Consider the following 22,773-nt stretch of genomic DNA (forward strand, 5'->3'; position numbering starts at 1 on the left):
TTGATGGCCTCATCCAACAACACTGGCCCTGGTGAAATGTGGATGGTATTGGCCAGCACCACAGGCCCTGGCGTAATGTGAAAGTCTTCAGCCAGTAGCACAGGCCCTTGCGTATTGTGGAACGCATCAGCCAGCAACACAAGCCCTGGTGAAATGTGGATGGTATCATCGAGTAGCACAGGCCCTGGTGTAATGTGGATGGCCTCATCCAACAACACTGGCCCTGGTAAAAATGTGGATGGTAACCGCCAAAACCACAGGCCCTGGTGTAATGTGCATGGCATCAGGCAGAAGCACAGGCCCTGTTGTAATGTGGATGGCCTCATCTAACAACACTGTCCCTGGTGAAATATGGATGGTATTGGTCAGCACCACACACCCTGGTGTAATGTGAATCGCCTTAGCCAACAACACTTGCCCTGATGAAATGTGGATGGTATTGGCCAGTATCACAGGCCCTTGTGTTTTGTGGATGTCATTAGCCAGTGATAGGTTTTGTATTGTTGATTGTCATTTATGCTTAGAAATATTTACTTATATATGCTTAGAAGTATATAATCATTTGTAGATTTAAAGAATGTCTCATCCTAAGAGGTCTGTAACAACTCTGTGTAGCATGAATAGGGGGTTGAGTTCACTCCCCTACAGAGGAGAGGTCGTATCTTCTTTTGCTGATTTATGGTATAGCAAACACACGTATATCTGTTTAAGTATAAAAGCCTTTTGTTAGATGGACCCAGACTTCTGGCACCAGCTTTGGGGAGTCTTCACAGGGTCACATCTTGACCTCACACAAATCACTCACACACACACACACACACACACACACACACACACACACACACACACACACACACACACACACACACACACACACACAGTATTCTTTGTTCACATGTATACCTATGTAAGATGTTATATGTTAATGACCCTATGCATATTCATGTAACCACAATAAAAGGAGTGCTGTGGGGAACCTGGCTGAGAGTCTCTGACGGAGGTCAAGTGGTGGGACGACACTTGGCTCCAGCCAGATACCTCCCTCATGCATGAGTAAACCAGAGCCTTGTGTCTTGCTTTTTGTTGCGTAGCAGATTGTCCTTAACATTCCAGCAAATAGGTTTATGCTACAAACCTATCATTAATTGGTCCTTCGAGAGCCGGATCCCTGGAATCGACATTCACCGAGGGGAGGAGGGACACATTGAAAGACTGACGTCAGCCAGGAAGTTCCTGTGGATTCGCGGTCTGTCTTTTCTCCTCGATGAATGGCGATCGGCGGGATTCGGGACTGATGCTACTCGCAATAAGCAACACCAAGTAGGTATGTGAAAAATCTTAGCCACTGTGTGAGGCTGAGTATTAAAGTCTTTATCACTCTGTGTGATAAAGCGTGTAGTCACTGTGTGCGACTATTCTTTGCCGCTGTGTGCAGCAAAGCAACACGTCCACTGTGTGCGGTTGCGTTGAAAGTCTTTATCACCGTGTGCGATAAAGCGCGTGATCACTGCTATGTAAGTCTTTGCCACTGTGTGCGGCAGAGCGCGCAGATCTGTGTGAGACTGCGTTGAGACATTAGGCCTATTTTGTGTTGCTGCCGTTGTCGTCGTTGTTGTTGTTGTTTTGTGTGAGTGTGTGCGGAGCAGAACACGTGGTCTGTGACACCGACTGTTGTTGTTATCATGGGTTTCTAAGCAACCAAGAGTGAGTCTGAGGGAGACAGACGTTTGTGCTGGAATTTGCTCCTGGCAGCACAAAGTATTTATGTAAAAAAGAGAGAGAGCGACGGCTCCACAGCTGCGCGGGTTCACGCGAGCGCGGTCACGCGGGTTTCACGCGGACCTGAGCCGTGCGGTTAATCGCAGGCTTATAAATGGAAGAGATTCAAATGTTAGAAGTTTTCAGAAAACACACCAGCCTTGAAGAGCGTGTGGAGAAGGCCTGCCACATCAGCAGCACTTAAGATGTGCTCTGGCTTTCCCCCACCCCCTTGCTGACAAAAAATGTTAACTCTTTAGCTTGCCCTGATCAACAACAGCCTGTGTGCCAGACCATAGACGTAATTGAGGTGGATAGTTGTTAAAAGTAATCTACATTAAGCTTGTGGTTGCTCAAATTCAGTACAATGACATATGAGGTGAAGTGATATAGGTAAATATTTAAACTAATGAAGTGCATAGAGGCACTTGACCTGTGTGAAAGACTGTTGTCTTATTATGAGCCATTGTTGAGATATACAGCACACCTGTGAAAACAACTAATATGCTGAACCCTGTATGAAACATCTAAAAGTATATGATGGAGAAGCTGAATTGAATATGAAAGTGCAAGACTTTGCCACTGTGGGCAGAGCATGCGACTACTGTGTGATGTTGCGTTGCGGGGTTTTTTTTGTTTTCTTCTGAGCTGATGAGCAAGCTACACATTATCAGATCAAGAGCTGTCTGAGAACTACTCAAAGAGAGGGAAACAGAGCTCTGATAACTGTGATAATTGGAGTGTGCAGCGTTCCCGTGAGCAGTTTTCCTGCACCTTGACTCGTGTGTGTGTAGCATCAGCATCATGTTTTTGTTTATTTGTTTTGTTGGGTTAAAAATAATTAAATAAACTGGCGATCATATTTATGGATCACCATGGTATCATCAGTCATGTGATTTATTTATGCAGATGAAAAAGAGAAAGAATTTATATTGTAGATGAAAAATAATCATAGGGAAAAGGTTTTGTGTTGATCAGCCAAAAAACAACTACAATTTCATTTTCTGCTTTTAAGAAAGGATTGTTCACAAAAACACAGAGAGAGAGAGAGAGAGAGAGAGAGATGTGTGTTGATTAAGCAGTGATGATAATAATGAACATGTCTTAGTTTGTCACTTTCAGGTGAAAAGCAGACCTGAATCAATTTTCCACATGCAGCAGTCGGAAGAAAGTTATAGTTTATTTATTTATTTTGTTTATTTTATTTTCACTTGCTGAATACGGGACAGCAAATGAATACTGGGGGAAAGAAGGGGAGAAAGAAAGAGGGAAAGAGAAACAGCTGAGAAGAGGGACGGGGGAGAAGGGCAAAAAACAAAAACCAACAGAATGAGCAGAAAAAAAAAGAAATAAAAAATGCATATATCAATCACCTGGATCACCTGCTGAGAAAGAAAAAAGAAAACAAGCAGAAGAGAACAAGAGTAATAGAATAAACAGCATCACAATGATATATGGGAATATGACAGTAAATACTAAATATTAAACATTATTGTGCAGCACATAAGATCAACAGAACACAGTGTGCTTTGAGGTAGGAGCCAAAAAGGGTGTAGTTTGTGGGTGTGATCACCCATGTGTACACCTGTGGGCATGGATGCGCTTGTTTTTTTTTTTTAAAAGGTTCCTTCATGTAATGATCTGCTAGAGGGTGTGGGGGGGCCACAGCCCCGTCCTCCAGGGCATGAAGCAGGTATGGAGGAGATCAAAACTCCAGACATCCAGAGGCCCCCAGAACACAAGAGACCAAGGAAGACCAACAGAGGGGCAGCCGCGCCACTGTCCCAGAAAGAGCTGAGGAGAGTCCCAGCTGAGGGCTCACTCAGCAGCCGCGGAGCAGAACCACCAACGCACCGATGCCTGAGGGAGTCCACCACTGGCAGGGGAAGTGGTGGTAGGGGGAGATAGGCCTCCAAACCTTGGAGGGCCTAAGATGTCCCCAGAGAGGTGGCGCCTGACACCCAACCTGACATATAGACACAGAAATACAGGCACACACATATACAAACATCCATTCCCACCCTCATGCTCTCATATGCACTTACTCCACACTCAACCAACGTGGAGACAGACATAAAGAGACGCTGTACACACGATCACACTCCCCAAGCGTACTCTACAAACCGGGTCTAGGTACCCTTGCCCCTGGAGGGGGAACTGCACCCAGACCCAGGTGGTATTACCCTTTTCCCTGTGGTGGGGGGAGGCAGACCGCCCCGACTCCGCAGCAGCAGGGAGGCCCCACACTCCAGACCGCAGTCGGACGGCCAACTCCTCCTCCTAGCCCCCCCGCTCCAGCAGGTCGCAGAGAATGGGGGTGAGAGAAGACTCCAAACCTCCCTCCACCCGCTCATTGTAGTGTTGATGCATGTGTGTTCTAAGGTGCATTTAAAACCCAGGAGGGCATGGAGCTACCTGCCAGAGAGCAGCAGGTAAGTGCATGGTCCCTCCTGCTAGCCCTCAATGTCTACGTGTATTTAACCTTGAGAGGTGGGCAACGACGCCAGGGGTGGGGTGTACACCCTGATGGTACTTTGGATTCCGTGTATCGTGCCCACCCCCAAGATCCTATATGTATGTGTAATGAGAGTGTGAGTAATGTGAATGTCCAAGTTGTGGGATAAAATTTAGGCAGAGGCAGCCAGAAGGGGACAGAGGGGGGGGGGGGGGGGGGGGGGTAGCCTCCTCTGCACCCTGGTGACATACCCCTACTCCAAGGTCCTGCATGTGTGGGTGGTTGTGGTGGAGCGGGAAGAGGGAGGCAGCTGGAGATGGGGAGGGAAGGAAGGGAGGGGCATGTGACCCCTCCCTGGGGCCAGCTCCCCCGCTGACCCCAGTAGGCACCCCCATACTCCGCAACCCACCAGGGAAAGGGGGCCCCGGTCTGGATGGACCTGGGCCCAATGCAGCAGCGCCTCCCGGCCCCACAGAGCCCGGGACAGTCCACCCAACCCCACCACAGAGAAAACTGCACCCACCCCACCATCCACTCATCTTCCAGACTACATAAGACAATAAACACCCAGGCTGAGATCTTCCTCCACCTCTCCTGTATCTCCCCCTCCTGCAGAGAAAGCTCCCGAGGAGAGGAAAGCTCCTGCAAGATGTGACAATCTCCCCCACCAGTTGAAGAGCCCCCCAGGTGGCTCGATGCACCGGCGGCACCCTGCTCCAGGGCCGGGCCCCCATGCACCCACCCGCCCACAACCCCGGCAACACACCAACCAGGACCCAAGCCCCCGAGGCCCGGCCCGAGCCCCAGCCCAGAGACGGAGCGCCCCCAGAACCTCACGCCCATCCCGGACCCACTCAGGGGCAGCCAGGCTACCAGGTCAGTAACCCACGTCCGTCAGCACAGACCCTCCCCTAGCCCCGCTGCACGCAGCCGCGAGGAAACAGTCACCTGAGAGCCAACAGAGCCCCTAACCGGACACGACCGCTACCCCGGGTTGAGCCCCCCAAGGAAGATGCCTCCGGGAAACCCCCCGACGCCCTAAGCCTGTCCCTACCCCCACACCAATCACAACAGTGAAGGCGGGACCAAACTATGACCCCCCACCCCCACTAGGTGATGGAGCTGATCAAAGGAGCCCAGAGCAATTGATCTGATGTGGTGGCAGAGGCTGTATCAAGACTAATGTAATCTAATAGATAATTTCTATATTGGTTAGAATTAAGATTATTTTTATTTTTCCAGTTCATGAGGACTGTTTTCTTGGCTATGCATAGGGCAGTGAAAACCATATGGGCGATATTCTTTTCTGAAGTGACATTATCTAAGCTGCCCAACAAACACACTAAGGGGGAAGTTGGAATGTTACATTTCAGACACTTCGATAAGTCTTCACATATCTCGCGCCAAAACTTCTGAACTGGTGGACAGAACCAAAGAGCGTGGATATAATTGTCCGGTGAATTGGTTTGGCAGTGTGAGCAGTTGTTGGTAGACGTAAAGCCCATCTTGAACATCCGATGACCTGTATAGTGCACTCTATGTAATATTTTGTATTGAATTAATTGAAGACTGGGATTTCTAATTAGATGAAAGGTTTTTAAGCAAATCTGAGACCAGAAGTTTAGGTCTAAGTTAACTGATAAATCCGCTTCCCATTTTGCAATAGGAAGTGATATTGATTCATCTGTTTTAGAAAGCATTCTGTATATTTTGGATAGTAATTTGGGGGTTTTAAGAGTAAGAAATTGAACCACACTTGGTGGTGTTTGTAGTTCAACTTGACCCGGTTTAAATTTCTTTTTTACTATGGATTTAATTTGTTGATATTCTAAAAATCTTTTCTTGTTGATCCCATATTGTGTAACTAGTCCGTCAAATGAGATAAATTCTGTTCCTTCTAGTATATGTTCTAAATATTTGATTCCTTTATCACTCCAATCTGAAAGGTTTATCATATTATTGTTTTATAATATGTCAGGGTTGTTCCAGATAGGTGTACGTTTGCATGGGATTAATGAAGACGCCGTCAATTTTAGAAACTCCCACCATGCTGTCAGAGAAGAGCTGATGTTGATGCTTTTAAAGCATTCATGTCGTTGGATGTTTGAGCTGATAAATGGTAGGTCTGAGATCTCTAGATTATTGCAAAGTGCTTGTTCTACGTCTAGCCAAGGTTCATCTAAGAGGGTATGTTTTAGCCATCCTGAGATAAACTGAAGCCTGTTGGCTAAGAAGTAGTGCTGAAAGTTAGGCAGTTCTAGTCCTCCTTTATCCTTGGTCTTTTGTAGTGTTTTTAAGCTTATACGTGGGGGTTTATTTTTCCAAAGGAATTTGGACATACATGAATCTAGCGATCTGAACCAATCTTGTGGCGGTTTAGTTGGGATCATTGGGAATAAATAATTTATTTTTGGTAAGACCATCATTTTTATAGCGGCAACCCTTCCCATGAGTGATATGGGTAGACATTTCCATCTAGCCAGATCATCTTCTACCTTCTTTAAAAGTGGGATATGGTTTAATTTAGTTAGATCTGCAAGCTTGGGAGAAACATTAATACCTAAATATTTTATATTTCCCGATTGCAGTGGTGTAGAAGAGGAATTATGGAGGGAGCAATTAATCGGTAGAACTGTAGATTTTGACCAGTTAATTGAGTAATCTGATATTCTTGCAAAAGAGTTTATCAATTCAATCACCCCAGAGATATTGGTTTGTGAATTTTGGAGAAAGAGTAACACATCATCCGCATAAAGGCTGATTTTATGTTCCACGTTCTTGCATTTTATGCCCTTAATTACTGAATTCTGTCTAATTGCTGCTGCTAGTGGTTCAATAAAAATTGCAAACAGTGAAGGGGAGAGTGGGCATCCCTGCCTGGTGCCCCTCAAGAGACAGAAGCTGGAGGATGTTTGGTCATTTGTTCTAACACAAGCTGTTGGGGAATTATATAATATTTTTAACCAGTTTATGAAAGAGGATCCAAAACCAAATTTGTGTAAAGTTGCAAATAGAAATTTCCAGTTAACTCTGTCAAATGCTTTTTCTGCGTCTAAAGAGAATATTGTAGTTTCTAGGTTTTTACTGTATGAGTAGTCTATCAAATTAAGTAATCTACGTGTATTTGTTGATGAGTGCCTACCTTTTATGAAACCAGTTTGGTCAGGATGAATTAAGAGGGGGGTTATTTTCTCCAGTCTCTTTGAGAGAGCTTTGCAGATTATTTTAAGGTCTACATTTATAAGGGATATTGGACGATAGCTTGAGGGATACACAGGGTCTTTGCCTGGTTTTAGTAGGAGATTAATGTTTGCAGAATTCATATTTGATGGAAGTCTGCCCTTTTCTTTAATTTCCAACAACGTTCTGTAGAAAACTGGTGCTAGAATCGACCAGAATTCTTTGTAGAATTCTGCAGGAAAGCCGTCTGGACCTGGAGCCTTATTATTGGGCATACTTATCAGGGCTTCCTGGAGTTCACCTGGTGTCAGTGGTGAATCCAGTGCCATTGCTTGAGTGTCTAATAATTTTGGAAGAGTTATGTTGTCCAAAAACTGATCAATTTCTTTTTTAGATGGGTTTATTTGTGGTGAATACAACGTTTTATAGAAATCCCTGAAAATGTTGTTTATTTGTATCGGATCATATATTGTGTTCCCAGATGAATCTTGAACAGCACATATAGTTGTTTTTTCTTTATTTATTTTTAGCTGGTTTGCTAGAAATTGACCGGATTTATTACCATGTTCATAATTTTGTAGGCGTAGTCTTTGTACTAAGAATTTTGTTTTTTTTTATCAATTATCTCATTTAATTCTAGTTTTGTTTTGCGTATTTTGTTCAATGTTTCCTGATCTTGGTGGGACGCGTAGGCTTCTTCTAGTGATTTGATGTTTTTTTCTAATTCCTGAATATTTTTGTTTTCTTTTTTCTTTTTATGTGATGAGAAAGAAATTATTTTACCTCTCATCACAGCTTTCCATGCTTCCCATAGAACAGAAGCTGATGTTTCGGGAGTGTCATTATAGTCCAAATATGAAGTCCACTCTTTTTTAAAATATTTAATAAAGTCTTCATCTTTAAGTAGTGATATATTAAATCTCCAGTTTTTTCTTGGCGTAGTATTATTCTTGTGCATTAGTGTTAAAGATACAGGACCATGATCGCTGACAGCTATAGGGTGAATCTCAGTGTCTGAAATGTCGTTCAGCAGTGAGCTGCTGACCAAAAAATAATCCAGACGAGAGTAGGAGTGATGGACATGTGAGAAAAAAGTATATTCCTTACTGGTGGGGTGAAGGGAGCGCCATGCATCGCAAAGACCAAAGTCGCTCATATACTGTTTGATTATATTTGTGGACTGCCAATTACGCTGAGTTCCCGCTGTATCCATGTCTTCATTTAGTCCAGGGTTGAGGTCGCCTCCAAGAACAAGTGTGCCATCTAAGTGTTCAGAGAGTGCACTGAAAAAACCGTGAAAGAATGAAAGTTATAGTTTAACATCATTGGAAACATGCAGGCCAAGTTTCTGGCTGACTTATTTACAGCGCCATGTGTCTCTCAACCTCACAAGCAAGCAAGCGCTCACCCCTCCCTGAAGACAAGGAATGCAGCTCCAAAGCAATAACATGATAAAGAGACAGCAGCAAGTCCTAAGCAAAGAGTCCCAGCAAAGCAGCAGCAATGTGGACAAACAACATCAGAGAAGAAGAGCAAACCCATCATCCTGACTGATCGGATGAATGGCACTGTGTCTACAACAAGCTGAAACTTCACTGTCCATGTGAAGAAAACGTTTGAGGAGAACTGAACAGTTGGAGTTTGACATTTGCCACCTGTGGAGTAAAATGGCAAGAACAGACAGTGGGACACAGGACAAAGCTGAAGGAGAACTGCCGGCTGTTGGACTGTTGAAGTGGGAGAGGACAACAGAGTGAGAAGACTAGGTGAGAACACATAGGAATTATTTAATGTGGGAAATCAAAATTTGCATTAGCAAACCTGCGGAAAAGAAAACTGACTGCTTAACTTGGAAAATTGTGAAGGAGTCTGAAACACTGCGAAAATAGAAACATACAAAATCACACAAACAAGCAGAACATGCATTAACCCTACTAACAATTCCAAACACAAAATAACTCATGAAGACTCATAGCACATTAGTTAAGAAATGATTAAATAATAGCAGAGAAGTGTGTAGGAAAGGCAGCTCTAAGAACATGCTCTGCTGGATATGCAGCTCCACAGACATGCATTAGACCTGCCTAATAACACAAACACCCATGCAATGAAATTTAGCTTGTTATCTTTCATCAGTGTTAAAATAGTGTCAATTTAGCAGACACTTGTTATCAAATACTGAATTTATCCAATGCAAAAATTTGACTCTCTAGGTTGCAGGACAACAATTTAACCTTTGTGGGGAAAAAAAGATTCTGGTTTGACCAACCAGTGATCTGACAATAAATTTAGTCGTTGATATAGTAAATTGGGAGAAGCTTCCTGCTTGATTGATGCAGCACAAGTAATTTACTGTATGAGGGAAATTGTCTTTTGTGATACTATTTTGAACATGCATTTCTGTTGTCCTGTCATCTTAGTGGGTTAATAGCTGATATGCAAATTAGTTGATCGTTCTTAGATTAATGAAAGGTGACTGAATTCTAGCACGAGTGAATGAGATGTGTTGGAGTTTGTTGTGTGTTGAGTGGAGACTCTAAAACACCGAGTTTCCTGCTTTGATGTGAGAGTGAATCCTGTATTTAGATACACAACTCTGAATATGTCAGAACAAACGTCTTTTGTGAAGTGCATGACAGCATGTCACATGTTTTATGATGAAGGGAAAAGGAAGACTGAATAAAATCTGTGGCTTAAATGAGTGAAGAGCACAGACCTGGTGATTAAACTCATAGCTAATATGACATTAGGCTTATGTTGTATGTTGTGCAGCTGATGGTTGGTTTGGAGTGAATCTAGCTGATGATTCTTCTCCTGTTGTGAAGTTGATGAGGAGTTTGTGTCATGACTTAACAAGGCCTTTTTATTTGATACTTTCACAGTGCACTGAAAGTTTGGTTTGATAATCTCTGTTATTTTTCATTTTTATCTTTTGAACAGGCACTGATTTTGTTTGTCTATTTCTTTTCTTTAAGCAGATCTGCACGTCAGGAATTAAAAGTGCTATACGACCTGTCGAGAAAGCCGTTACAAGTGAGTTTTCTCCACATTAAAATGGGCTCTGGAGAAAGCCACTTATTGGGACAATATTAAATGAAAGTCCCGGCCTAAAAAGGATTCAGCGATGTAATCCGATCTAAAGTTCTTTTTTTCTTTTTGAGATGACGTCATTTTGCTGAAAGTGGAAACTAAATGCGACGACAGGTTCCACTATCAGCAAAGAAAGAATGAATGCATGAATGAATGAGTGAAAGAAAAAAAAACTGACTGACTGGTAAAAGCTGACAGGACTTGACCACGACTCAAGGTTAACCTCCACCTAGACAGGACAAAAGGGTGGATGGATTTATGTGTTTTTTGTTACAGGAGCAGAAAGATGACAGCAACATCCGAGGTTGCGTGATGATTTAACCTTTTAAATGCCATTTTTATGTTTGTGAACTCTGAAAATTTAACCTTTTTAGTTTAAATTCTCTGTCTGTGAATTTACCATGTGTGTGTCATTCACTACCTTGTGTTGCTCACAGAGATTACTGTGAGAAAGTGTACACACCTGCGCAGCGCTAACATTTACATTTCTTTTTACAGCAGATGGTTAATCATGTTTTTGATCATGTGATTTACAAGAGGATTAGTTAATGTTTTTTCCTACTACAGGATTTCTGGGTTTATGTGTGAAGAAAACTGTGTTTACAGGTTATGAGTGGTGATACTGTTACACTGTGTTTTTGGGAAAATGTAACGGTTACTTTGATGAGATGAATAACATTCTTTCCACAGCGATGGATGGTTGATTTTATGGTGTTTTTATGGCACCTCTGGAATGTGGATGGCCGACGCCTGCCCACCAGGATGATCAATGTGTATTGCTAATGTTTGTTTTCTGAGACTGCATGTAGAGGAGTCAGCGGAAGCAGACAAGTGACATGAGAAAAATATATAAGGGATTGTTTATGGAATAGTTGAAGATGGGCTATTGAGCTCATAGTAATATTTGAGTGGAGTGACTTTGCTTAAGAGCAGTCACTGATTACATTAATGTTGACTGAGTACATGGGATGATCCATGTCTGAGGCAAATTATGGAAATAATTGTAGTTTACTGATTTGAGAAAACCTGCACATGACACTTGTCTTGCTGATGTTGAAAGCTTATTGTTCTTATGATACAATTGTTTACAGGTATGAAGTTTGATTTCACTTCCAGATTTTGCTTTCCAGGCCATGATGGTGTGTATGCAGGCTCCTGGGAGAGCCAGGTGTTAAGCAAACTTAATATGCAAAACACACTAAGATTTTCATTGCTGGATTATAGGTCCGGGGTGGAGCTACTCCAGCAGAGATGCCCTGATGTTGCCTGGGATGTGATCTAGCTAACCTTTTTCTTTAAGACAGGGATCCAGGTTTGATGAGTTGACTCGTGGGAGTGTCCATGAGTCAAGTGGAGGGGTCCAGGATTAATATTAAACAATGTTTTCTATTATTGTTGCAGTGATTTCTGTGATTAGCCGTTTATTTACAGGTATTAAACCTATGCAAGTGGTGCATCCATGTTCAGATGAGGCTTTGATGGCCTATAAGTGAAGTTCACTGAACTAAAGAATGTTGTTTGATGATTGTTGACATGCTCTCCAAATAGAAGTTTTCCCTCTTAGCAAGGAAATACAGGTGCAGCAGTAATCTCCTGAGAAATCTTAAGAGGCCCAGTGAGAAGCAAGAACCATTCCAGGCATAGCTGACAGCCCAGGCAGTGGTTGAGGTAAAAGATCGAGCTGGTTGGGGCCCATCATGAGATCAGACTTTGGAGCCACAGCAAGGACCATGAAACTGCGTTGAAATGAGAGCTGTGCCACGGGGGGTTTCCAGAGGCCAAGAGAGGAGATTGTGGACAACAGACGGGCACCTGAAGGATGAGGGGAGCGTGCCAAGCTCCATCGACAGCGCAGAGGGAGTCTAAGGATGACATCATGATTCTGTGAAAAGCACAGGAACCAGAAGCTATGGTGGTGATAACAGCAGTTTCCTATGTGGTCTGCAGCTTTGGAAATAGCTGAGACACATGTTGACAAACAATAAAACTAACTGGTATGTTTGAATGTTTATTCTACATACATTTGGACTCTGGTCCTATGGACAGTGATGGAAACAACTGGAAGAGACATTAATGACGCCCTGCAGAGCTTAAACCACTCTGCAGAGAGACATGTGATGTGCACACCCGGAGGAAGCACCACCAAGCTGAGATGTTTTTGAAAATGTTACTTTCTTATTTCAACTATTACATTAACAATTTCTTTGTTTGCTCGTAGGATGCAGTTTGCCATTGGATGAGATCAATGAATGGGATAACTGCTAATACATTTGTTAAACTGTGTACCTTTTCAGTAATTTAGGGTGATTTGACATATGCTGAGTATAAAAATGTTTGCATTGAAACTGTCAGACATGAGGTATTCATAACTGGGAACTTTTCTAGCATAAAGGGCAAAAAGGGGGGAATGATAGGTTTTGTATTGTTGATTGTAATTTATGCTTGGAAATATTTACTTATATATGCTTAGAAGTATATAATCATTTGTAGATTAAAAGAATGTCTCATCCTAAGAGGTCTGTAACAACTCTGTGTAGCATGAAGAGGGGGGTGAGTTCACTCCCCTACAGAGGAGAGGTCGTATCTTCTTTTGCTGATTTATGGTATAGCAAACACACGTATATCTGTTTAAGTATAAGAGCCTTTTGTTAGATGGACCCAGACTTCTGGCACCAGCTTTGGGGAGTCTTCACAGGGTCACATCTTGACCTCACACAAATCACACACACACACACACACACACACACACACACACACACACACACACACACACACACACACACACACACACACAGTATTCTTTGTTCACATGTATCCCTATGTAAGATGTTATATGTTAATGACCCTATGCATATTCATGTAACCACAATAAAAGGAGTGCTGTGGGGAACCTGGCTGAGAGTCTCTGACGGAGGTCAAGTGGTGGGACGACACTTGGCTCCAGCCAGATACCTCCCTCATGCATGAGTAAACCAGAGCCTTGTGTCTTGCTTTTTGTTGCGTAGCAGATTGTCCTTTATGCTAGGTTTATGCTACAAACCTATCAGCCAGCAACACAATTCCTGGTGAAATGTGGATGGTTTCAGAAAGCACCACAGGCCCGGGTGTAATGTGGATGCCATCAACGAGTAGCAGAGGCCCTGTAACTCGTTGATGTAAAGTGGATGTAAAGTGGATGGCATGAGTCAGCAAAGTAGTTCTGGTGCAATGTGGATAGCCTCAGCCAGCAACGCAGGCCCTGGTGAAATGAGGATGTATCACCCAGCAGCACAGGCCCTGGTGTGGTCAATATGGCCTCACAGGGAGCACTGTCCCTGGTGTAATGTGGATGGCCTCAGCCAACAACACTTTTCCTGGTGAAATGTGGATGGTATTGGCCAGCACCACAGGACCTGGCGTAATGTGCATGTCCCCTGCCAACACCACTGGCCCTGGTGTAATGTGGATGGCATCAGCCAGTATCACAGGCCCTTGTGAAATGTGAATGTCCTCAGCCAACACCACTGGCCCTGGTGTAATGTGGATGGCATCAGCCAGCAACACAGGCTCTGGTGAAATGTGGATGACCTCAGACAGCAGCGCAGGCCCTGCTGTCGTGAAGTTGGCCTCAGAGGGAGCACTAGCCCTGGTGCAATGTGGATGGCCTCAGCCAGCAATACAGGCCCTGGTGTGGAGACGATAGCCTCACAGGGAGCACATGCCGTGGCATAATGTGGATGGCCTCAGCCAGTAGCACAGGCCCTGGTGTAATGTGGATGGCCTCATCTACCAACACTGGCCCAGGTCAAATGTGGATGGTACTGGCCAGCACCACAGGTCCTGGTGTAATGTGAATGTCCTCAGCCATGACCACAGGCCCTGATGAAATGTAGTTGGCCTCAGCCATGACCACAGGCCCTGGTGAAATGTAAATGTCCTCAGCCAGTAGCACAGGCCCTGTTGTAATGTGGATGGCCTCATCTAACAACTCTGTCCCTGGTGAAATATGGATGGTACTGGTCAGCACCACACACCCTGGTGTAATGTGAATCGCCTTAGCCAACACCACTGGCCCTGGTGAAATGTGCATGATATCGGTCAGCACCAGAGGCCCAGGTGTAATGTGGATGGCATCAACGAGCAGCAGAGGCACTGGTGGGGTGAAGATGGCCACACAGCAATCACTGTCCCTGGTGTAATGTGGATGGTAGAAGCCGGCATCACAGGCCGTAATGTAATGTGGATCACCTCAGCCAAAAGCACAGGCCCTGGTGTGGTGAAGATGGCCTCACAGGAAGCACTGTCCCTTGTGTAATGTGTATGGCCTCAGCCAACAACAGTGGCCCTGGTGAAATGTGGATTATATTGGCCAGCACCACAGGCCCTGGTGTAATGTGAATATCCTCAGCCAGTAGTAAAGGCCCTTGTGTTATCTGGAACGCATCAGCCGGCAACACAAGCCCTGGTGTAATGTGGATGGCCTCAGCCAGCACCACAGGCCCTGGTTTGGTGATGATGGCATCACAGGAAGCACTGGCAGTGGTGTAATGTGGATGGCCTGAGCCAACAACACTGGCCCTGGTGAAATGTGGATGGTATTGGCCAGCACCAAAGGCCCTGGTGTAATGTTGATGTCATCATCCAGCACCAAAGGCCCTGGTGTGCTGATGATGGCCTGACAGGAAGCACTGTCCCTGATGTAAAGTATATGGCCTCAGCCAACAACAGTGGCCCTGCTGAAATGTGGATGGTATCATTGAGTAGAACAGGCCCTGGTGTAATGTGGATAGAATCATCCAACAGTACAGTCCCTGGTTTGGTGAAGATTTCCTCACAGGAAGCACTGTCCCTGGTGTGAAGTGTATGGCCTCAGCCATCAACAGTGGCCCTGGTGAAATGTGGATGGTATTGGCCAGCACAACAGGCCATGTTGTAATGTGAATGTCCTCAGCCAGTAGACCAGGTCCTTGTGTACTGTGGATCGCATCAGCCAGCAACACCACAGGCACTGGTGAAATGTGGTTGTTTTCGGCCAGCAACACAGGCCCTTGGGTAATTTGGATGGCTAGCAGCACAGGCCCTGGTCTGGTGAAGATGGCCTCACAGAAATCACTGGCCCTGGTGTATTGTGGATGGCATCAGCCATCAACACAGGCCCTCATGAAATATAGGTGGCCTCAGCCAGTAGCACAGGACCTACTGCAATGTGAATGGCCTCAGCCAGCAACACAGTCGCTGGTGTAATGTTAATGTCCTTATCCAACCCCATGGCCCCGGTGCAATGTGGATGGCCTCAGCCAGCAGCACAGGACCTGGTGTAATGTGGATGGCATAATCTAACAACACTGGCCCTTGTGAAATATGGATGGTATTGGTAAGCACCACACACCCATGTGTAATGTGGATGGCTTTAGCTGACACCACTGGCCCTGGTGTAATGTGCATGATATCGGCCAGCATCAAAGGCCCTAATGTGGATGGCCTCAACGAGCATCAAAGGCCCTGGTGGGGTAAAGATGGCCCTTTACTCTACCAGCAATACATGACATAAATACACATATAAACATTATAAGACATAAATACACACATAAACATTATAAGACATAAAAACAAGTCAAAGATATTTGCAACAAACAGAACTCAGTGGAAGAAAGTTACTTACCAGCAATACAACACATAAATACACACATAAACATTACAAGACATAAATACACACATAAACATTACAAGACATAAATACACACATAAACATTATAAGACATAAAAACAAGTCAAAGATATTTGCAACAAACAGACCTTAGTGCAAGAAAGTTACTTACCAGCAATACAAGACATAAATACACATTTAACAGCAATACAAGACATAAATACACACATAAACATTACAAGACATAAATACACACATAAACATTATAAGACATAAAAACAAGTCAAAGATATTTGCAATAAACAGACCTCAGTGCAAGAAAGTTACTTACCAGCAATACAACACATAAATACACACATAAACATTACAAGACATAAAAACAAGTCAAAGATATTTGCGACAAACAGACCTCAGTGTGACGCATGGTCAGGCTCCCTCTGCTGCACTTATGGACGCACAGGGTACCCCTCTCGCGTCGGGAATTGACGTGAAGGGTCCTCCGATTGAAGAGATTGCCGCGGAAGTGCCTTTTGTCGGTATATTTAGACATTTTCCAAATCACATTGTAGTTAGTGATGGGCAGATGAAGCCCCATGAAGCACTGAAGCTTTTCATCCAATTGGTTCACCCCAACGCGAAGCTTCATGAAGCTTCATTTGCTCTAGCAGGACACCTACTGGACGTAAAAATAATAGCTGGCATGAATTTGAAGAGTGTGGCATTTTGCACACAGCCTGTAAATGTCAACAACAAAAGGAGTGTGTAAAACATGTATATTGTAGTGATGGCAGTATACTGTGTATATTTATACTGGCAGTATGGGAAATGATTATTTGGAAATGCTTGAAATGAAAATGATCATTTACTGTGAGGTGAGGTGTGGTTGGGGTGTGGACAGTGGTTGTGCTTTTGTAACGTTGAGGTATGGACAGCTACACACTGAGGCTTTGAGCCTCAGTCCTGCCTGTTCACATTTTATTCTGTAAAAACTAAATTTTCACTGCTTTTATGACCTTTTTAGTGGGGAGAACATAGCTAGGATTTAATGATTTAACAAATCTTTTGAATCCTTTGTCCTCCACAATGCTAAATGGCTGGGAGTCCTCAATCACCATGCTGACCAGGTCTTCATCTATTTGAGATTGTTCTCCTGAGGAAAGACAATAAAGATAAAGCACAAATATAAATATCACACACGTAACTTATAACAGTTGTATAATATTGTTATATCATTTAGTAACATTACTGCATCCTATATTATCATTGCATTTGATGGCTCACCTGGTCTTGCTCCACGATCGGTGTCCCCCTTATTCTCATGCAAAGCTCTGTAGTGCCTAAGCATGGATGAGGTGTTGCTGTTATATCCCAGCTCCCTGGCACATAGCAAACACTTCACCTTGTACAAAAGTCAAGACAGCTCAACATAAATTGTATTGCACCATCAGTATCATGAAAATACATCTTCTGTAGAAATACCTTGTTGGGAGGAATAAGATCAAAATGTTCCCACACAGGGGAGGACATCCTCCTCTTCTTAGCTGGCTCCATTCTCTCCTGACTTTCCTCACTCTCATAAACCTCCATACGGTCTCCAAACTCTCACTAACCGCAACTCTCCATCAAACACCCACATTTTTGAATGAAGTCTGAGGGGTTTATATCGCTGTCATATCTCGCGGCAAAGTTCGAACCACTTTATGAACCAGTCACGTGGTACAGCCGGGCAGCGAGGCTTCGGACGTCATCATTTTCAGCTCCTCCCATAAATGAAGCAAGCCTCGATACGCGCTTCGCGGAAACGCCCCCTCCATTACTCGACACACGCTCCGAAGCCTCGATACAGAACGTCCCATCACTAATTGTAGTGACGTATACAGAAAACAATAAATTATATAATGTAAACAACTACCTGAAAAACAGGTAGAACGATACTTTTGTATGGTTTATTGCATTTACGGAGGGAGTGATGTATGCTGGGTAATGGCACAGCTAGCTACTGGGTGACTTTATTCACCCGCTTAGGCTGTTATCAGTCCATACAATGGGCGTTATTAGCACAAATCAATCCCATAGATATGGGCCATCTCCTGCTAGATTGTTCAGAAGGTTGTTCTCATCCATCCAGATGGAGGATCACTAACAGGAGCGTGGGAAGACTCCAGAATCCACTCTGGCTGCAAATCGGTGGATATACAGTGTTTACAGGTAAGACCATTTAAACGGACAGCATTTATAGAATGACTATTAAAAGTCAGCGAGTGTCAGTAATGTTAATGTGGTTATGTTAGTAATACACAGAGTGCTAATATAACAGCTTTAAGATGCATTTGTAGATATCATTACGTGTTTTACCGTCTTTATGGTGCTAGCTTAAAGTTACGGTGTAAACGTTAGCTTATATTGGAGTAAAGCTGTTACTGGTTAAACGATGTTAGCACAGAAATATTAGCTTCTGTCATGACTGATGAAGTTACTAGTTAATAAAGTTTCCAGTAAAGTGATTAATCGCAGCCACAGATTGACAGCAAATATCTCGATTAGCTTCAGTGCATCTGTAATAAATATGTGCAAGTTTCAGTGCTTCGTTTAAACTGTATGATACTTATACTGACCCAGGGTCAGTGTAAAATACAATCCTAGCTGTGTGAACAAAGCCTGGCTCCTTTAATCCTGCATGACAAACCTCAGGATGCAGGCTATTATTACTCTTTCCTGCTGGCACACCTGTCACACCTGAGAGTCAGCTAGAAACTTAGTGACGTGGACATCATGCAAAGACTGCCAGACTCTGTATTACTGCAAATGATCAGTGACTCGGGTTATCACTAAACTTTAAACAGTACCTCTGTGTCTCTGTGTGCTGAACATTTAGGATTGAGTCAGGCTGCATTGACTGTGGGACTTTAATGTGTTAAAAGCAGGTTGAAGACGGCTCAGAAACATTTGAAGATTAAAATTTAGCATTATGGCTGCTGGTGGTTTGTAAAGCCTCTACTCAGCTGTATTTTTGTTACTAATTTATGTTTGTTGTTGTTTAACACAGATTTCAGAAGAGCAAATATGCTTAATGGTTTAACTAGATTTCATTTGTCAGTGTGGGACTGCTGAGTCACCGGAAGAACTCATTTGATTCATTCTCCACATGATGTTCATTTACAGAAATGTTTCACAGGAACTGATTTCTCCCAAAGGGTGAACTAGTGTGTTTCCATAGATTACCTCTGTATGAATGTACTTCTTAAATGAAGGCAAGTGTTTGTCCTTTTTTGTTCCTCAGGTACAGTACGTGATATCAAGGGCAGGCGGTCAACACTGGGGGTAGACAAGAAGCAGACGTACTTCCAAGAGGGAGCTGCAGTGAGGACACAGCCAGGTCACTGAGGTCAGAGATCAGAATCTGAAACAGCTCAGGTTTATATTTTAGAGGTTATAAAAAATCAAAATGTATTATTTAAAGAAACCTTTAAATAATAGTCATAATTATGATTATTACAAGAAATATCAAACATTTAAGTGGATTTTCTGTTACACATATTGTATTAGCCCTGCAATAAACTGGCAGCCTGTCTTTGTCCTGTATCAGCTGGGATAGGCTTCATCCTCCCGCAACCCTGAATTGGATACATTGTATTCCAATTATGTAATCTGATCATTTACAAACTCAAGGTATCTAATCAAAATGTAAGTAATAATTATAAAATGGGAAAGCAGAAATAAGTGTGACATAAATGTAAATGTGTGAGCTGACATAGAGGACAGCTACATGTAGTCTGAAAAACCTTTGTTGTCAAGTTTGCAGGTATATCAGCACGAGACATTCTTACATAGAAGAGACATTAAAGTCTCTAACTCAGCGAAGCATTATTGGTCCCGTCTGTTTGGATAAATATAGTAAGTTGATGTTTGTCCATTTATTGACACATTTCCTTAAGTGCTTATCCAGCTCAGGATCACAGTGGAGCTGCAGCTGGATATGTTCAGTAAATAAACCTTCCAAAAGTTAACAATAAACCTGCATCCATGTACGTTGTTGTCCACAGGATGAGAAAATCAAACTGGAAGACTGTGGAACATGTTAATAAATGTTTGTGTGTTTATGCCTGTGTCTTTCACAGGAGGCGCTGGAAGGTTTCCCTAATAGTTCCTGGTGAATCAAAGCAGAACCATAAAGGTTGCTGGACTGCATGATGGCCTTACCCCTGAGCAGTCATCCTGTTAAAGGAGGAACCAGTTAGAAGCTGTTTTCAAAGTAGCTGAGCAGATTTCATCTCAAGTAAGCAATTAACTGTTTGTTCGTTTGTTCTGCCACTTAAAGAGCATTTAAGGACGTCTTTTGAGTGTCCAGTTGAATTAATTCTACTGGCTCTCATGGTCATTTGTTATTATAGACATATTTTTCATCTTCATCCAGCTATTTAGTAAATTCTATCTATTTAGTAATATCCGTCAGCTATAAAATGTAATATAAATATAAAAATATCTAAATATCTCCTGTCCTTTATGTTTTAATGATGTAAGTCTGTTATCATGTTACATTAGCATTCCTCACATATCAATGAGATGCTGTACAGTACAATCCTACTGACACAGCAGAGGGATAACGACGGCTATTCAACATCGTTACACGACACATTCGAGCTGCATGACGCAGACAAAGTGACTAAATCATCTTTTTGTGGTTTGTTGTCTTCAAACCAGCAGACAAAGCCGATGGCAGAAGATGTGAGAGAAGAACTTCAGGCCGTGGACTGAAAAGGTATTTTTTTCTTGTTATCAAAAGACATTTGGAGTGACGGCTTCTACAACTGGTTGTGCTAAAGTAAAGCTTACAGTCTAAGAAATCACAGTGTTGATGTTCAGCACAAAGAGAAAAGCTCACTTGTTTGAATTTATTTACAATCATAGTTTTATAAATTCTGACTGTAAACAGCTTTTACAGCTTTGATATTGTTTGACACTCGATATCAGGTTTAATTTAAAGGTTTCTGTGTCCCAATGAGCCATTTACACTGATCAGTGTCAGTTTAACTGTAACACATCCATTATTTAGATCCAGCAGAGAAATAACTGAATGTAAAAAATGGCAGCCCTCAGGCAGGTTTATAGAGATATATGCATGCATTATGAAATTTATGCATCCCAGATAATTGTTATTCATCTAGTCATGGCAGACCCACCTCTTCCTCCCAAGTTAACTGCAACCCAAAAGAACTAGTGGGGCTATTTACACACTCACAACCAGTGTGGGGTAAAAAGAGCCACCAAAAAGCTGTCAGCCACAGATGTGCTATAAGAGTTAGAAACTCTACTTATGGAGAAACTTTCTAAGTCTAACAGAGGACAGGTACTCCTGCCCAAATAACATGATATAACCCCACATACAGCCCAGCCATAAAGTGAACCAAGTCATTTAGTTAAAGACAGCATGGGACCAAATGCATGTAACCAGCCTGCATCAACCTGACATTTCTTCCTCCTGAATTAAATGAATGAATGGATGAAAGTTAAATGACTACAAACCTAAAGCCACTAGTTCCCACACTGGAGCTCCCTGACACTGTGTGTTAACCGTATTTAGCTTGTATCAACAGTTGTAACAGGCCAAGCCACCTGAGACACTGCATTGAATTTGTTCCTGTCTTAATGATTTCAGCTGACTGGTTTCAGCTCAGATGTTCCGCTTTTTCATTTCAGTAGATCAAAGCAGCTCGTGCTCCTTCTGCTTCCAATTTAGAAGAAGAAGAAGGCGAAGGCTTCAGCAAAGTGGCGTTCATGGTCTCAGTGAACAGTCACAGTCACACACTGCATGTGGTTTTAAAAGCAACATGTCTGTTCACCACAACAATGGAGATGTGTAATATTAGTGCAGCTACGGTTTGTTTTTGAACATCAGTTCTGTTTTCTACTTTGATCACTTAAACCAAAAAAGTGTTGTTTTCAGATTCTTTCTTTTAAATCTATAGAGCACCTGCTCATTTTTTTATCACAATTAGTTTCACATAAATGTTAGTGTTTCCTTTATGATCTTTTAATGCTTACACTACACTGTACATGTCTACATTAGAGACATTTCTGTTACCTGTTTCTGTTGACTCAGAGTTGTGAAATGTTCTTTTATTTGATGCACAATATGAAGTTCATAATTTTCTTACTAATAAAATTCTAATGACAAACATGAACAGCTGTGCTTATTTCTGAGACATGAGTTTTTGAATGTGTTCATATTTAGACAGTGTGCATCTGTCTGCTGAAACTGTAATGGTGAACCTGAGGTGATGGTCAACAGAAGGCAAATATATATCAATATAAAACAATATTGAAGTAATGTCTTTACCCTCTGCAGCGTGTGGACGCAATCACCTTATTCACTGTAGTAAACATGCACCGCTAGCTCACGTGACTGACTGTCTCCATGGTTACATCGTATATTATTAGCTATGTAAACAGCTTCCAAAGATGCCGCCATAGCTCTCTGCAGCTGTAACACTTAAACACTTTGCAAATCATTTCACGTTTTTGATAGTTATGAAGACAGAATATGTTTTTAAGGTCATGCTAGGCGGTTGCTATGGTGGTTGCTGTGGACTTGGGTGGACCGCGTCCGATTCCTGTTATTAGCTGTCCGCCGTAGGAAGGCTGCGTTCCATTTACAAGTAGTGAC

General features: G+C 42.9%; 1 protein-coding gene and 1 long non-coding RNA gene across 5 annotated transcripts; one reads left to right on the forward strand and one right to left on the reverse strand.

Moving 5' to 3' along the window:
* The first annotated feature begins 1,242 nt into the window (after positions 1 to 1,242).
* Positions 1,243 to 22,280, forward strand: LOC143418905 (uncharacterized). 3 transcript variants are annotated; one of them, XR_013098845.1, is made up of 6 exons: positions 1,243 to 1,324; positions 18,238 to 18,317; positions 19,390 to 19,494; positions 20,228 to 20,385; positions 20,811 to 20,868; positions 21,807 to 22,280. It is a non-coding gene; the product is annotated as an uncharacterized LOC143418905 (long non-coding RNA). The 3 variants fall into 3 exon arrangements; XR_013098846.1 differs by lacking the exon at positions 18,238 to 18,317 and having other exon boundaries at positions 1,249 to 1,324; XR_013098844.1 differs by lacking the exon at positions 1,243 to 1,324 and having other exon boundaries at positions 17,829 to 18,317.
* On the reverse strand, positions 16,657 to 17,800 carry LOC143418903 (uncharacterized). 2 transcript variants are annotated; one of them, XM_076884618.1, is made up of 4 exons: positions 17,589 to 17,800; positions 17,391 to 17,508; positions 17,222 to 17,259; positions 16,657 to 16,782 (listed from the first exon to the last, which is right to left on the reverse strand). In XM_076884618.1, exons 1-4 carry the CDS (start codon positions 17,694 to 17,696, stop codon positions 16,771 to 16,773), a joined length of 276 nt encoding a protein of 91 aa, XP_076740733.1. In that variant the 5' UTR covers positions 17,697 to 17,800; the 3' UTR covers positions 16,657 to 16,770. The 2 variants fall into 2 exon arrangements, with proteins under 2 accessions (XP_076740733.1, XP_076740732.1); XM_076884617.1 differs by lacking the exon at positions 16,657 to 16,782 and having other exon boundaries at positions 16,960 to 17,259.
* Positions 22,281 to 22,773: the final 493 nt, after the last annotated feature.

Source organism: Maylandia zebra, linkage group LG6 (genome assembly GCF_041146795.1).
Source record: "Maylandia zebra isolate NMK-2024a linkage group LG6, Mzebra_GT3a, whole genome shotgun sequence".
NCBI lineage: Eukaryota > Metazoa > Chordata > Actinopteri > Cichliformes > Cichlidae > Maylandia > Maylandia zebra.

What these genes read in the sequence shown, in the direction of transcription:
- LOC143418903 (XM_076884617.1), bottom strand. Translation starts at nt 17,696, where the DNA reads ATGGAGGTTTATGAGAGTGAGGAAAGTCAGGAGAGAATGGAGCCAGCT. An exon ending in ATCTTATTCCTCCCAACAAG is followed by an intron (nt 17,509 to 17,588) that starts GTATTTCTACAG and finishes CTTTTGTACAAG; the next exon opens with GTGAAGTGTTTGCTATGTGC. An exon ending in CGATCGTGGAGCAAGACCAG is followed by an intron (nt 17,260 to 17,390) that starts GTGAGCCATCAA and finishes GTCTTTCCTCAG; the next exon opens with GAGAACAATCTCAAATAGAT.